The sequence below is a fragment of the Gnatocerus cornutus genome, chromosome 3 (assembly GCF_029298725.1).
Source record: "Gnatocerus cornutus isolate USDA-ARS CGAHR chromosome 3, icGnaCorn1.1, whole genome shotgun sequence".
Lineage (NCBI taxonomy): Eukaryota > Metazoa > Arthropoda > Insecta > Coleoptera > Tenebrionidae > Gnatocerus > Gnatocerus cornutus.
Window position 1 is genome coordinate 18,953,359 of NC_142235.1, and position 17,564 is coordinate 18,970,922.

At 36.4% G+C, this 17,564-nt stretch overlaps 1 protein-coding gene across 2 annotated transcripts in view; it reads left to right on the forward strand.

Annotated features, from left to right (window-relative positions):
• Positions 1-17,564, forward strand: part of Smr (nuclear receptor corepressor smrter) — a 50,552-nt gene that overhangs the window by 16,514 nt on the left and 16,474 nt on the right. For both annotated transcript variants that reach the window (XM_088032952.1, XM_088032953.1), the window contains exons 2-5: positions 8,758-9,127; positions 11,242-11,870; positions 11,918-12,387; positions 15,740-16,274. In XM_088032952.1, the coding sequence (XP_087889078.1) occupies positions 8,758-9,127; positions 11,242-11,870; positions 11,918-12,387; positions 15,740-16,274 (2,004 nt within the window). The remainder of the gene's footprint in view (positions 1-8,757; positions 9,128-11,241; positions 11,871-11,917; positions 12,388-15,739; positions 16,275-17,564) is intronic.

Below are 17,564 nucleotides of genomic sequence, written 5' to 3' on the forward strand. Positions count from 1 at the left end.
TGATGTTTAACTCAAACGTATTAAACGTATTTTTCACCTTGAAAACAGTGATTGAAAATCACCTCAAAATGACCTCTTCAAAACAATTTTTGGCGAATGCCTCATTTATTTGTTAAGCAAACTCAACAAATTTGCGCTCATTTTATGCAGATTATCACGTTGAATCGAAAAACATGAGAATTTTCAATTTTCGTCAACAAATAACTGAGTTATGCCCGTTTGAATTTTTGGGTTGTCGCCAGGGGACCAAATTTTTGAAGGTTCAAAACAATTCGTGCTCGATATCTCGGAAACTATTTTAGATATTGAGATGCGGTTTGCGCCATCGTTTTTCTCGCGATTTTTTACATAAGAAATAGTTGTTTGATTTTTCTAAAGTCGAAATTTGCAAATTTTTGCAAAAATTAATGACAAAAACTTCTGATATCGATATTTCGCTTATTTTTTGGAGTAACCATGCGTTTTAAGTTATGCATTTTATTCAGTCATACATTCATTTTTTCAAAAATATAAAATAGTTCTTTATAAAAGCGTCACACGAGGACTACGCAAGCTTGACTCACCCTGTATACAGTGTGGGAGGCTTTGGAATTTGAATTTGTGTTGGCAGCACTGTAAACGTGTCGCAGCTTCCATTATTGGAAACACAGTTTTTGTGTTTGCTGCGAGGTAATAACGGGATTATGGGAGGAAGACACTTTATCACAAGGTAAACAGCACAGATAATCCAAGGGTGAACGTGCTCTCAACAGATGAAAATTTAATTGAAAGCGTTTAAAAATCACTCAAACTATACAGACATTTTAATTAGAATGTAATAAGCGCATTATTCATCTCGGAATGATGCGGCGGTTTTCTGTTCCAATTCCTCCTTTTGAAAGTCCTCGAACGTTTCTAGGTAAAAATCTCCAATTATGGAAGTAACGAATATTCATGAATGGAAATGAGGATTTTTCCCGCACCATTCAACGGGTTTCCTTGAACTTGCTTCTTTAATAATAGGCGCTAAAATAGGCTCGCACATTTTTGAGTGTTATTAGAACGTTGATCTCTGGCTATTTTTGCGTTGGATCGCCACAATTCAATTTATTGATCCGACTGAATTATTTAAAATGAGGTCGATTTAACAACCGCGCCGCCCCCAACTGATATTTAATTGCTGCAACGGAAGAAAAGCAGTCGTAAACAACTCCACTCCATAGATTTATAACTAGAGGAGGCCATGAATTACACCACGGAGTTGGTAACACTGACTGTCAAAAATTTGACGGGGGGATGACGTGAGCACGTCATAAATTTTAATTACGTTCGTTTGTATCACGTTTATGGCATGCCAACTTGTTGACAAGTCAAACATTTTGACTATTTTTAGGTTAACTTGCCAACCTAACAAAAAATTCTTAGTGGAAGAGCCAAAAGTCCTACAATATTTATAGTCACTTAAAGCCGCTCGTCAGGTTTTAACCTGTTTTTGATGAACGCGCGACTTTAACTACTAGTTTATCTAAGAATATGCCAACGACATTTATCGTTGTTCTTCACAGCCGGTTTTAACAGGTGCTGTTACATCAGGTTTAAAACCTGCGATTTTTCAAAGTTCCAGTTAAGTGTCAAACTGGTTCTAATCCGGAGGTGTGCCCTCGAAATATCAACAAAAAATTTCATTACAACAGAATCTAGTAGGCTCCCAACCTCAAACTGTCAATGTCACAGCCTCCTAATATTGTCAGTTTTGGCCACAGGCGGCTTGATCCCACGAGAATCGAGCGGTTTCCGGATGGACCGAATTATGGGGGCTCAATGCGGGAGTGTTATAATTCACGCCCGTGAGTAATGAGGGAAAGTACCGGTAATTACGACCTTCGATTATTTTATCGAGTTTTATGATAGTTTTCCGACATTCGCTTCATTAACAAAGTTCGTTTAATGAGACCATGTCAAGTTTTTATTTGTTGTATTTATGGTCGTAGACAACTTAATTAATGTTATCGTTAAGTCGTTCTTTTGTTTATTGTTTCATTCATCTTTCGATGCGTAGAACTTCAATTAATTGTGATATGGTACTGTCCCAGAAAAGTCACAGGTGTTGGGTGGGCTTTAAATAAATTATCGACCATTCGTGGGGATGATCCTAAAATAGACGCTATAATTTACGTGTTTAACGTCATTGTTGTAATAATTCATTTGTTTTCCGTTATTATTCATTTTTAATGAGACGAAATCAAGGTGGCTCCGCCACCAAATTATTAGAGTATCTTTGCAGTCGGGTTGCATATTTTTGCATATTTCTAATTAAAATAACTGACCACGAATAACATCAATAACAATGGCGTGAATTATATTTGAATGTAGGTCGAAGATAAAGGTCCAGTAGGCGGGACGTCACTCACAGACAGTGAGGTTATGTGGAAAAACTAAATTCCCTAGGTAATTCAATTAGTAGACGAAAACGAAACAAAAATAAACTGGCGCACATCAAGCATCGTAATTGACAGTTGACAAGCAGATCATCAATATCAACACGTGACTCGTATTTTAAACTCGTCAACGGGTTTATGACATTTTTGGTTTTTCTAGGGACTTTTGTTTTTTGATTTGTTGACAGTTTCGTGACTAGCAGTACTACCAACGTATAAAAAGGTCTTTTAGAACGGAAATGAAATTGCATTTCTTCAAAAATTCAGTGTTTCCGACTTAAACGTCAAAAATTTTTGAATTTTTTGTTGTTTGGCCAAAACTTGATGTATAAAATCGATATCTCGCTTATTTTTTGGAGTAAACTTAAGTTATTATACACCATTTTACGCAAAATGTTCCGCAGATTCCAAATCTGGGATTTTAATTCAGATCCGACAACAAATAACTGAGTTATGGCCGATCAAAGTTTCGGAAAGTTGATTTTCATTTTTCCTCATTTTTCCTAATTTTTAAAGTTAAATATCTCGGAAACTATTTGAGATATTGAGATGCGGTTTGCGCCATTTTTTTTCTCGGCTAATTTTACGTTAGAAAAAGTGATGAAAAGCTCAAAATTCGATGGTCGATTTTTCGCGAAAAAAAAATCCGACTCCAATCGATGAAAATTTTTCAATTTTTTGTTTTTTGGCCATAACTCATAAACTATTTGTCCAATCGATCTCAAATTTGGCCAGTTGATAGATTTTGAGCTCTTCTTTCGGTTGATGTAAACTCAAAGGTATTAAACGTCGGTTTCACCTTAAAAACAGTGCTTGAAAATCACCCCAAAATGACCTTTTTAAAACAGTTTTTGACGAATGCCTCGTTTATTTATTAAACAAACTCAACAAATTTGCGCTCATTTTATGCAGAATATCACGCTGAGTCCAAAACCGGGAGAATTTTTAATGTTCGTCAACAAATAACTGAGTTATGGCCGTTTGAAATTTTGGGTTGTCGACAGAGGGCCAAATTTTTGAAGGTTCGAAACAATTCGTGCTCGATATCTCGGAAACTATTTCAGATATTAAGATGCGGTTTGCGCCATCGTTTTTCTCGCGATTTTTTACATAAGAAATAGTTCTTAGATTTTTGAAAAGTCGAAATTTGCAAATTTTCGCGAAAATTTATGACTAAAACTATTCCAAATTTCCGATATCGATATCTAGCTTATTTTTTGGAGTAAACTTAAGTTATTATACATCAGTGTACGCAGAATTTTCGGCAGATTCCAAATCTGGGATTGAAATTCAGATCCGATAACAGATAACTTAGTTATGGCCGATCAAAGTTTCGGATAGTTGATTTTCATTTTTCCTCATTTTTCCTAATTTTTAAAGTTAAATATCTCGGAAACTATTAGAGATATTGAGATGCGGTTTGCGCCATCGTTTTTCTCGGCTCATTTTACGTTAGAAAATGTTCTCAGAAGCCCAAAATTCGATAGTCGATTTTTCGCGAAAAAAAATTCCGACTCAAACGATGAAATTTTTTTAATTTTTTGTTTTTTGACCATAACTCGTAAACTATTTGTCCAATCGACCTCAAATTTGACCAGTTGATACATTTCGAGCTCCTCCTCGTCTGATGTATAATTTAAAGCTATTAAACGTCGTTTTCATTTTGAAAACATTGATTGAAAATCGCCCTAAAATGACGTTTTCAAAACAGTTTATGGCCAATGCCTCGTTTATTTATTAAGCAAATTCAACTTATTTAGACTCATTTTACGCAGAATGTCACGCTGAGTCCAAAAACATGAGAATTTTCAATTTTCGTCAACAAATAACTGAGTTATGGCCGTTTAAATTTTTGGGTTGTCGCCAGAAGGTCAAATTTTTGAAGGTTCGAAACAATCCGTGCTCAATATCTCGGAAATTACGACAGATATTAAGAAACGGTTTTCGCCATCGTTTTTCTCGCGATTTTTTAGCTAAGAATTCGTTTTTAGATTTTCCCAAACTCAAAAAATCGATTTTTTGTAAAAAGTTCCGAGGCCGATAATTTGCATTTAGGTTGGCACCACGGGCGTGGGGACAATTCAATTGTCATCCCGTTCATTTGAATGCAACTTTCACTCCACCGGACGTGTCTTATCGTTTTTTTCGGACTTGTATTAGCTTTTTGAGTGTACTTTTTTCGACATTAGTGGCGTAATATGATAAGCAAACCAACCTTGAGTGTATCAGTGAAGATTGCGCGTCAAGTCCGATAAAATTTCGCATTTGATTTATACAGTGTGTCTAATCGTTCGTGACATGAGCCTGGGAGTTCCAGCCACACACGCACTGACAAAGAAATGCGCCCATATTAATCTCAACATCCTCATCTGATACCCATTAGGCGTACTTCCTATAAACAAACGTGTGACGCCGGCTGTGACCACGTGACAATTTTTACCCTATCATTCGCGACGTCGACATCCGTTTGTTTTCGTATCGTCCAATCAAAATTCAAGAGTTTGAGAAGTTGCCACGCTATTGTTATTATTTACGTAATCTTAATGCGAATTTAATGATTGTCGAAACACGTCATTTTTAATAATGGAGTCACGTGGTTTAGGCGCTTGTACCCTGTTTATGCATGTTCCGGTCAAGACGTGTATTAATTGATGCACTTTTACCGAGGACGTGGACCTTTACAGAGTCCTTTTTTATGTCAATTATAACGGTTTGGTGTTTTTTCGCTTCAACATAACTGGCTTCGGTCGTAAAAACGTCCATCGCGGTCTCTGCTGCCCTTGAAATGCAGGAAGACTTCGTAATCTCCAAGTGCCTGGGAGTATTGATTTTTCCCATCCAGGACCGTCCTCGAAATTCCTAGCCCGGAAGCGCGATTTTTGTTTATTTTGAGGAAGGTTGGGCGAAAATAGATCTGGCGGCATTGCAGCGCCAAGAAACCTCTTTTTTCCGGTTATTATACTCGTTTGTTTTTGTCGTTTACTTACACAAGTTGGCTGTGGAAACTCCTGAAAAAAGTTGTTTACTTGCGCGCAATAAATTGTTCTTGTTCATAGACAGCCAGAAGCAACGATCTGAACCGAAAGGCTTCGAGCACAGAACAGCAATGTCAGCAAATGTCTAGCCGAAAACCCCAAGTAGACTGGGAGAGAGAGTCGGTCGTCTCTTTTTACGGTGGTGGGGTGGAGCTCCGCCCATCATTCAAGATCCGCCTCCCCTCCGCATTCCTAGAATCGTAACATCGCTCCTGCTTTTGAAATCGTACTAGCAGCTCGCAGTGTTATTTATTACATCGATATGAGTAACGATGATAGTGTGCCGAATTTTTGTTTCTGGTCCGAGTCCTGGATTCGATTGTCTCCCCTCGGCCTAACCCGCCCCCACTCGGCTAGAAGGGCAGTAATGGCCGCTTTTTTCCACCAATGGGGATGACGGTGCAGTCACGTGCCACCTCAAACCCCGCCCCCTTTTCCCGGCCATCTAGAGTTGGGGTCATTGCATCCTGCGATTTCATTCGGAGATTAGCTCTTGCAGCGGCCAAAGGAAAATTTTACTCTTTTTTTTCCGTCTTTTCGATTATCGGCCGACCAGATTTGGCTCTTGAAAGTCGCTGCAACGGTTTTTACCTATTTATAGTGAATTGGACGTCATCGTTGCAATTTTAACGAATTGTTCACGTGAACAAGGAGTGGATTTATTGTTATTGACTGCAAGGAGAGGAGGGATCGAGGCCAGACACTGATAATTGCCGTTTTGATATCGAAATGATCGATTGGTTACGTTCTTCCGGATGACTCACGAGGAAAGGTGGCGAGAGATGGCGCTGAGCTCCGCCGGCAATAAAAATGTGCATTTAATGGGTAAACAGAGAATTACGAAACCGGAGACGGTTATCTCAGGCAATGTCGACGTTTCAAGGTCAACGAATCTGGGTCGATTTCGGTTGTGACGTTCGCTATTTGAATAGATCGAAAGTTGGCTTATTTACCTGATAACGTAGGAGGCTCTGCTTTTTTTTTCGGGTTGGCAGTACTGCCCAACTGTCGCTTCAATGTCAGCATAAACAGGGCTGCCAATATACTAAAAATACAAGCCATGTTTATGTGTTTATGGGTTAATGGGGGTCCTAACTGCACAAAGGGACGAACTTGATTCTTAAATTTTGTTATTTATGACGTATAAAAACAAAAAAACTAATTATTAAAGTTTTGAAACTTGGCAGAAAAATTACCAAAGGCATCAGGAATTAAATAAAAAAAAAGTTCTCTTACCTAATGTGGGAGCTTCATCCCCTGAAATTGGGGTGAACACCCCCTAAAATTGTTTTCCTCATTTATCTTCTAAACTATTCGCTTTAGAGCAAATATAGAAGTAACAAAAAATGTTGACAATTAAATTTGCTACAAAAATTGTCTTATCTATTTTTTGCGTACAGCGAATGTTACTCGCCCGCGACGCGAAGATGAGGGTGAGCAGGAGCAGCGTCCTGTATGCGGAGTGTGCGTTCATTCTCTAGTCAACAAATTTTAGAAAAAAATTACTTGAAGACTGAAAACCTCATATCTGAAGTTGAATGACCTCATGATTGTGACTCTTTAATCCATTTTGTCTAGTACAGGTCAGGACTCAAATTTGTAAAAACTGCGAGTACACCACGTTTACCTAGTTTTTATTTTCCCAATTTTATTAATCTTTTTTTGAATTTTTGTTAGAAATACGTCATTAAAGAGATAATCAAATAATCTTAAATTTATTAAATAAATTTTACAAGTTCTTGCCAAGATATTTATGGAATTTAAAAACAAACTTGAGCTAATATGTCGCAACATCCGTTTTCCTAGGATTTTTATTCAACTTTGGAGCACAAAAATACTGCCTAGAGGTCCAAAATTTTAAATCGTATTTTTCAAAAATCCAAAAAATGTAAAACGGTTTCAAGGATCCCGAGATATTTAGAAATTTTTGGAATAACCAAGCGAACAAAATAAATTTTATAAATAGGATGTGCTTTCACTATTTCTTGACATTTTCCATTGAAATTAATAAAATTAAAACAAAGAAAATTAAACTTTTTAATAGCACTTTTTTCTAGTTTAACATTCAATTTTCTCAAAAACTGTACGATAGTTCGATTTATAATTTTAGAGCATTGCTATTAGGCCTTTGAAGAATATTTCTGTAAATAATTTAATTGAAAAATTAGCATAACGGTTTTTCGGCCTTTAAATTTATTAGTCATTTACGGTTCAACTAAGTTATTTTAGTGAGCTGGTCGAGCATATTTCTTGAACATACTGTAGAAATAATTTTTTCGATCGATCGATTTATGAATTAGTGATATTTTAATGTAGCTTTAATAATTTTCTTTGTGTGGCTATAAATATTGAATAATGACAATTCGAAAAGCCAAACTTTTGGAATTGAATGAGATTTACAAATGATAAAAATCTGGGATTCCATTCTTAATATATATTAATTATTATTAATTATTATTATATTAATATATATCTTAATCATTATTAATAATGATGTAATACAGTAAAAATTCGAAACAACAGTTTATGAGTTATGCATAATTTTTTTTTTTAAAGTGAACCAGTTGGTTTCTGAAAAATTTCTGGAAAATTAGTTTTTCTGAGATATCTTGGCAAAATCAATGATTTCAATAGTTCGTTGGATAACTTGTTCACTTTTTCAATGAGATATAACAAAGAATTGTGATATTGTAGGTATGTTAAGAAAACCTGAAAAACACAAATATAAACGAGGTGTTACTCAGAAAGATGTTTTTAAATTAAACTTTAGTCCTGACCTGATAGAATAAAATAAATTGCAGATTCGGAATCATGAGGCAATTCTAGTTTAGAAATCACTTTTCCAGTGCATTTTTTCTAAAATTTGTTGACTGAATACAAGACGCGCAAATACTCTCGTGTGGTACTTTGCTCCGATTCACCCTTAACTTCGCGCCGGATTTGCACGAGTTGCATTCGCGAACGCAAAAAATCAATAGAACATTTTTGTTAGAAAATTTAATTTCAAACATTTTTATTACCTTCATTTTTGCTCTAAAATTAATGGTTTGGAAGATAAATAAGGAAAACATTTTCTGGGGGTGTTTACCCCAATTTTAAGGGATGAAGCTCCCACATTAGGTGAGAGAACTTTTGTTTGTTTAATTCTTGATGACTTAATTAATTTGTTAGGATTTAAAACCTAATTTCCTTGAACTAATAGTCGTGTGATCACTTTTACCGATGCTTGTCGTAAATTACAGCTACTGCAGTAGTTCTATTCTTTGTAAAAACTTGGATCTTGCGTTAATCGTCTGTTTTTCCAGACCGAACCACAGCCAAGCCACGACGGATATCTACAAACCATCGAGGTCGCCATTGTCGACAGCAGCTCGCTATCCATACCCCGCATCACCACAGCTGCCCCAAGCCCAGCCGACCATCAGCCAGGTGCAAGTGTCGGCTCAAAGATACCCGCCAGGAACGGCCGTGTACACAGGGGGTTATCGCGATTACCGCCCCCAAAGGATATCCCTTCTCCACCCTGAATACGCTAGCGCAAGGGCGAGGGAAAACCTCCCTGGAGGGGCGGGCGTCGTGCATCTGGATAGCGTCGCTCAAGGACAGCAGCCCATTAAGAAGATCAGGTTGCAGGAGCACAAGGACAATATTCAACCTTTAAGGATAGACACACGGGTAAGGGGTGATCGGCTTTAAGTTCAGCGGTCGATGAGGGAAAAAGTGCCCATTATTTTTTGCAGGAGGCGGGGGTAATGACTTGAAGGCTTTTTGTTTAACAAAAGCGCAAAAAGCCGCACGTCCGGGGTGGCTTTGCCACGGCATTTTTTAACCTCAAACTTGCTATTCCAAGGCCTCCGTCGATAATTCAGCACTTTCCGAGTGTTAAAAATAAATTTTACTTCGACAAGTTTAAAAATAGCCGCAGATTGAAGTTAAGATTAAACAGGAAACTTTTTGCTTATTTTTAAGTACAAAAATACGTTCACTTTTTGACACATTGAGGTTAAATTGACAGTACCAACATTAGCAACAATGCAAAGCCTTCTAGACCTCATACATCACATGTGCATCACCTGATTTAATTTACGTCAGTTATCTGTCAGTTTTGACGTTAATTCCAACGCCACTTTAATAAGAAAACAAATTACAATCAGAAACTGTAGAAGTGATTGAAAAATTTAAAAAAAGAGACGTTTTGCGTGGTCGTATCATAATAAACTTATTTTTAAAGATGGCGACCACAGTTTATAGCCTCATAATTTCAGATTCTATTTTATGGTCATTTTTTCCCGTCCGATTGCGTAAGATTGATCCGAGTTTTACACCGAAAGGTTAATTATATTCGTAAATTATCGTATTTTAAGACATATATAGAAAGTTTCAAAGTTTAAACTGTAGTTTCAAAGTCATTACAAGTTTTAATATATTCCATTCATATTTATTGCTCGCTTTAATGTTGCGTGGTGTCTACTAGGTGCTGAGTTTTACAGGAAATTGGATGGTTGCCTAATATTGGATACTTTAACTTAGCTTAGAAAAGCGGGCCATTAGTTACCGCTACGAAAGTAAAAATTAATAATCTGGCATAACGAATTCCGAATTTTTCTCTCCGAAACAAAGTCTGCTAAATCCCTAATATTGGATACTTTGGTGCCCTCAATATTAGATATCAAATTTTAAGTAACCATGTAATTAAATGTTTTACAAGGGGTTTATAAATGTTTCTAGCGTCAAGGGTGGCTATGAAATGTCAAAGAAATTTGCCGCACATTATAATAAATGGGTTTAGATTTTTCAACTGACATTTGTAGTTAACCTCAATTATAGAGCAAATTAAGAAAACTGTTCTAGTTGTAGTTTGAAACCTGAAAATCAAAAATTTGGGCACAAAACCGTAACTAAAACGTCGTTGCCTCCGTTTCTATAAATAATTTTTAATATATGTAGTTATATTTACTATGAAAACAAAGCGGCCAAGTAGTGCACGACAGGAATTCCAGAGCCACCCTTGATGCTAGAAACATTTATAAACACCTTGTATTAAATGTCGTTGACTAGATTTTTATTAATTATTGGATATCTCATATTCGGATGTTTCATACCCATTATTGAATATCTAGTATTAGGAAACCTTTTATCAGAGCATCAAATTTATGACAAAATAATAATTTAATTGAGTCAATTTAACAGCAAGTATTTTTAATATGTATTTTTCAAAAAGTATCCAATATTCGGTGCTCTTTTTTTAAATTTAGTATAATTGCTTGGAAAACGCCTTTTCTATTTGCAACTTATTTCTATGAAAATTATTGCGCTGACATTTCCATGCAATAAAGTGCTTCACCGGTTTATTACCGTGTATAAATCGTCAGTGTCTTGCTTGCGAGAAATTATTATAGCTACAAAAAGTTTATGCAACGTCCTGTAAGAAAATTGAGTGTAATTCGGGAAAACTGTTTGAAATCTGTCATCGTCCCTTGATAGATCTAGTGAGCCATGACAACAATGATACTAAAAACAGCAATCTGTGAGATATAAAATTGTGTTGGCAGCACTGTTTTGAAACTCCCCAGATCCAGTTCATAGAGAACCCGATCTCTTTGAAGTCATGTTTATTTAATTCTCTCTTAAAGAAATCGGTTCTAATTTTAGTTTTATTCGAAAACCAACTGGTCTCTGGTGACACAAGTAGGCCACGTTTGCGGCTAACTTCATTATACTTAAAATATTGGGCGCTTTTTCCATTGACTGTCTTTCCGAACTGTGTTTTCACGTCTGTATTTTTGTAGGAGCAGCCTGGAACTTACAATCCTCAAGTCGAAGCGATCTCACCGACGCTGCCCGACCACCTCCAGCAAGAAGAGCAGACGTTCCGCACCACCAAAGACGAACTGATCCAACAGATCGGTAAAGTCGACCGTGAAATAGCCAAAGCGGAATCGCAAATAACCATCTTGAAAAAGAAAGAGAAGGAATTGGAGGAGATTGCTAACAAACCGTCCGTCAAATCTGAAGTTGAAGAAGATGCCGCACCGAAGCATCAAAGTCTTCCGCAGCAGATCTACGCGGAGAATCGGAAGAAGGCGCAGAGTGCGCACGCGAAGCTGGATTCCTTAGGGCCGAAGGTTGAGTGGCCGCTGTATAATCAACCGAGTGATACTGCGGTTTATCATGAGAATAAGAGGAAACATATGGCCTTCAAGAAGAGACTTTTGGAGTATTTTAAGCGGAGGCACGTGGAGAAGGACACGAGGAACGGGTATTTGACGGAGACATACAGTAAATTGATGCAGGAGTGGTTGCGGAAGGTGGATAAGATCGAAAGCAGCACCAAGAGGAAGGCGAAGGAGGCCAAAAACCGGGAGTTCTTCGAGAAAGTTTTCCCGGAGTTGAGGAAGCAGAGGGAGGACAAAGAGAGGTAAACCAACATCGCCGATTTCTCACGTCTTATTGTGGTTCTTGCAGGTTTAACCGCGTGGGCGCCCGCGTCAAGTCGGAAGCCGACATGGAGGAGATCATGGACAACCTCCAGGAGCAAGCCATGGAAGACAAGAAAATGCGCAGTTACGCAGTGATACCACCCATTCTTTTCGACGCGAAGGAGCGGAAAGTCACCTACCAGAATGACAACGGCTTCATCGACGACATGGAAATGGCGTACAAAAGTCGACAGTTCCTCAATATCTGGACGCCCAGTGAAAAAGAAATTTTCAAAGAGAAATACCTCCAACATCCGAAAAACTTCGGAGTTATTGCATCGTTTATCGAACGGAAAAGTGTTTCGGACTGTGTTCAATATTATTATCTTAGTAAAAAAACGGAGAATTACAAACAATTGTTGAGGAAGTCCCGGCAAAGGACGAGATCTTCGAGGAACAATACACAGAAAGTTAACAGTAGCGCCAACACTTCTGTTGTGGATATTTTAACGACAGGTGCGGAATTTTGTTTAGGATTTAACCATTTAATTGTTGTAAACAGGGTGATTTTGAAATAGAGGCGAAAAAAAAATCAGCTTATTGTAAATGTAAATGTATTTTAAATTGCTGTCTCAGTTTTAGGAAAAAAAATGAAAGAAATTGATTCCTATTTTTATGCTACGCCAATGATAAGAGTATTTTGTGCATATCAGTGGCGCAGAGTAAGGTCGGGATTTTGAAATTTTTACCTTTAACTTAAAATTAATAAAAATCACCGAAAACGTCTTCTACGTAAAGCCGTGATATTTTAAAATCACCCTGTATACGTTGTGACATTTTTCTTATCACGGATGAGAATTTAAAATTTTGGCAACAAAAATTAGCGAATAAGACAAATCGAATGACAATATTCACATATTCGTGACAGTTCCGGTTATGCCTTGCTAATTTAAAATGAAACACCCCATATATTATTGTATTTTCAGATTAACAAATATTTTTTTTGTAATGCAATTTTTTTTTTTTTGAAATATTAAGATATTTCAGAAATGATACAATTTAAGTATAGCACATTATACAGGGTGATTTTTTAAAAACGGCAGGCGTTGTAGAATTTTTATTTATGAACCGATTTCAAAAATTTAAAAAACATTAAATGGTTTTAAATTTCCTATAAACTGATGATTTTAAAATTTTTCTAAATGTCTTAGTATTTTTTGGGCGATACTCAAACTTTCTTATTTTAAATTGACACCCATATTTTTTTTTTTTCATAATTTAGAAGATATTAATTTTCTTGATTCAGAAGTGTGTAATATGTTCTACTTTTACAAAAAATATTTAAAAAAAATATATCTAAAATGAAAAAATTTAGGCAATAAAAGTTAATAAAGTCTAGGTGCGTGGTGTCAAATGACACAATATCGTTATTGTAATGTCAAAAAGCAGCAAATAACAGAAAGAACAAGTTTTCTTTCAACAAGATGGGGCTACACCTTACAATGCACAATGCATTTCTCGTAGGTGTCAATTGTGCAATAAAAACAACGGGATGGCGTTTCAACAGTATTTTAATTAAATAAGGTAATTGTTTTTTCTGATTTGTAATTATTATTGTCTTTTGTTATTAATAATTTCAAAAAAAATGCCGATCCTTTCTGTTATTTGCTGCTTTTTGACATTACAATAACGGCATTCTTTTATTTGACACCATGCACCTAGATTTTATTAACTTTTATTGCTTATTTTTTTTCAATTTTGATAATTTTTAAAAAAATATTTTTGGTTAAAAGTAGAACATATTACACATTTCTGAATCAAGAAAATTAATATCTTCCAAATTATGAAAAAAAAAATGGGTTCCAATTTAAAATAAGAAAGTTGAGTATCGCCCAAAAGATACTAAGACATTTAGAAAAATTTTAAAATCATCAGTTTATAGTAAATTAAAAACCATTTAATTTGTTTTTTAAATTTTTGAAATCGGTTCATAAATAAAAATTCTACAACGCCTGTCGTTTTAAAAAATCACCCTGTATAGAAACTGATTTTCAATTTGCATATAAAATTCAAAAATGCAATAAAATATAGGGTGTTCCATTTAAAATAAGCAAGTTGACTGCTACTTTCTACACAACCGGATGTGTCACGTAAATGTGGATTTATTTATTCGATTCGTCTTATCTGCTTACATTTTTCCCCAAAATTTCAAATTCTTATCATTTGCATTTTCTGAGAAAAATGACAAAACGTCGATATACATTTACAACAGTTAAAGGGTTAAGACACTTTTCTGACGTCAAACAATTGTTTTTTGTTATTTTGAATTGTAAATTGCATTTTACGATGTTCCAATGTCTAATCCGCGAGGAAAGTATTTGTGACCTCCATATTTTTTGTGTTGGCAGCTCTGCTCACGTCAAAACTGTCACCTGACAAGCAGAGCTACAACACATTTCAAAATCCAACGCCTTCTTAGATTTTTAAGTAGAACTGACAGTTACAACGCTCCATAAAGTGTTTCTATAAATGCAAACCTATTTTTGGCTCATGTGCTCTGATAATGTATGCCCTTGACTTCCGATGATAATTAAGTAATGTGAGAATCAAATTTCCATCAAATATGTAAAGCCAGTGTCAGTTTTGATGAATCTGAGCCATGATAAAACGGCGTAATTAATCGAACTGCAGTCTATTATCGCAACACTGAAATATTAATTTTTGTCCTGATTTAGTAACATTTTTAGCTTGCCCTTCAGTGTTGCCTTTCTGTATTATAAGAACGAAAAACCGAGCAGGCTTTGTTTTTTCACAACTGTCAAACGTCTTGATTTGCAGCGCCTACTAACTAAATTTCGGCACGCCTCCTGACTTTCTTTGTCCACCCTGTATACTCATTTCTGACAGTCACCGATAGTTCAAGTTCAATTGGAAAATCGTCTTTTGTAAAATGTTAAACATTGCGCATTGTTGTATTATTGTTTGTTTTTTGCGTTTTTGTGGGTGTGAATAATCACGCGTCAGATATTATATTGTTCTGAAAAATGAATGGGGGCGTTTGTTCGTGTCAGGTCGTCTTCAAAAATCAAAGGCGCTATTGTGTTTCATGACTGCGAGTAATTAAAATGAATTGATCTTTTATTTCCAAGACTTTTTGGAGTGGACCACAAATACTTTTCAGTCTTTTCATCTGACATTTGTGATTCTACAAGGTGTTTATAAATGTTTCTAGCATCAAGGAGGGCTATGAAATGTCAAAAAAATTTGCCGCTCTTCACAAATGTTGGTTTCGATTTTTTAACTGACATTTGTAGTTAACTTCAATCATAGAGCAAAGTAAGTTTTGAAAAGAAAACTGTTCTAGTTGTGGTTTAAAACCTGATAATCACAAAACCGTAACTGAAACGTCATTGACATAAGTATCATAAATATTTTCAAGATTCAAGAAATTTCAGAGCCACCCTTGATGCTAGAATCATTTATAAAAACCTTGTATTTTTATACCGAAATCGGAGCTGTTTTATATCCAAAGTCAATCTAAATTGTTTCCCGATTGTATCAATAGAATTAGCGTTGATTTCCACCGAAAATCGGTCAGATTTATCGTAGGCAGAGCTCCATTTTAATAATTAATTTTCGAATATCAATTTAAGTGCACCCTTTTAATAGAGGTAGCACTTTTATGAAATAAAACGGATAAAAGCTTTTTTATTGACAGTAATCAATCAAATTAACTATTTGCGTAAACTGGAAATTAAAATAATTCCGGCAATAGCATTTTTCCGGCTCGTTTGCTGTGTTTTTAGTTTCAAAAACTAAAACAAACATTCGTTAATTAACCACAATTCACCATGAAATGTTGTTTCAGGTGTGACGACGCGTCTGCAGCGCGAACAACAGCAACAACGAACCGTTGGCCAGCAATCGCGCGAGACTCCCGGCGAAGCGTCGACGAGCTCCGCCTCCACCTCCGTCCCGACGTCGACGGCGACGACGACCACTGCAACATCAGCGTCAGGTTCGACGCCCCCTTCTACGAGCCCCGCGACGACGACGCCCTCTTCAACGACGGCCTCCACATCGCCGTCCACGACGACAACCACGACGACTGTGGCGTCTTCGGCGGCGCCTGTCATGTCGACGGCGGCGACGGTGGTCACGTCCACAGCGGCGGGGGCTCAACCGGCGTCGCCGAAACAGGCGGATAATGCTACCGCCGCCACCGACACCAAGACCGGCTTCAGTGAATTTAATTCGTTTGAGGATTATAGGAGCCAAGCGGGGAAGTTTTTTGGGGACGACGCCAAGGGGGACGGTAGCGCGACGGCCGCCGACGCGGCCCACGATGGCGTCGTCGTGACGGGGAAGAAAGAGAATGAGCCGTCTGTCCAGGAAGTCGCCAGGTGAGGAAGGGTCAATTACACAGTCCAACAAAGTTGGACTTTTCTTTTTTTTGCCGAAAAAGTCTTAACGAATTTTCACCATTTAGACCTTATTGTGTAAAAATCCGTCAAAGATCTATCATGTCAGCTCAAGTTTTTTTGATTTTCAATTGATTTTTCAAATTTAGACGCAATTTTGGCCACAAGAAAAGGAAAATCAAAAGTCAGACTGTCCAATTTGATTCATTTAAGTTTAAATTTACGATTTTTTTTCGATTTCTCTCCATATTTAGTCTTAAATCATAAAATTTTACATGTTTCTTTAGACCAATTCTTGCGTTTTTGACGATTGGCACTGCAGTCTTCTAAGCAATGTTGGCATGTTGCTCTAACGGCAATGATTTTAAATGAATTTGAGGATTTTTTCGAAAAAAACTTCTGGAATACAATTTGAAATTTGACATTAAAGTAGCCATTTTTTCGAAAACTAGAGCTGATCTTGATAAACCGATTACTGTTTCGTAATCAGGTCGCCCTGTATATCAAGATAACTTTTTTACATCTTTGGAAAAAAGTACTGTTGCGCAGTGTTATTTATCGAGTTGGCTGTTGTTCTGTGAACGTACGTCGTAGTATCGCTCATTTCCTCACATCCGTCAACTATTTGACGTTTGATCGTCAAGGTCAGACCCTCGCAAAGTGCCAGCTGACTAGATAATTTCCTCTAAGAGGAGTTTTTTGTCTAATTGTAGGGGAAGAGCACCGAATATTGGATACTTATTTAAGAAAATATATTAAAAATACTTGCTTTTAAACTGAATCAGTTAAATTATTAGTTTTCTTCTCAAAACTTACTTTGTTCTATGATTGAGGTTAACTACAAATGACAGTTGAAAAATCTAATCCCACATTTATAATGAGCGGCAAATTTCTTTAACATTTTGTAGCCACCATTGATCCTAGAAACATTTATAAACACCTTGTATAACATTTAATAACATGGTTATTTAATATTGGATATCTAATATTGAGGGCACAATATTAGGAATTTAGCATACTTTGTTTTGGAGAGAAAAATTCGGTATTTATTATGCCAGATTATTAATTTTTATTGATTTTTACTATAAAACAAACATTAAGTACAAGGTGTTTATAAATGTTTCTAGCATCAAGGGTGGCTATGAAATGTCAAAGAAATTTGCCGCTCATTACAAATGTGGGTTTCGATTTTTCAACTGACATTTTCAGTTAATCTCAAACATGAAGCAAAGTTAATTTTGAGAAATAAACTGTCCTAGTTGTGGTTTAAAA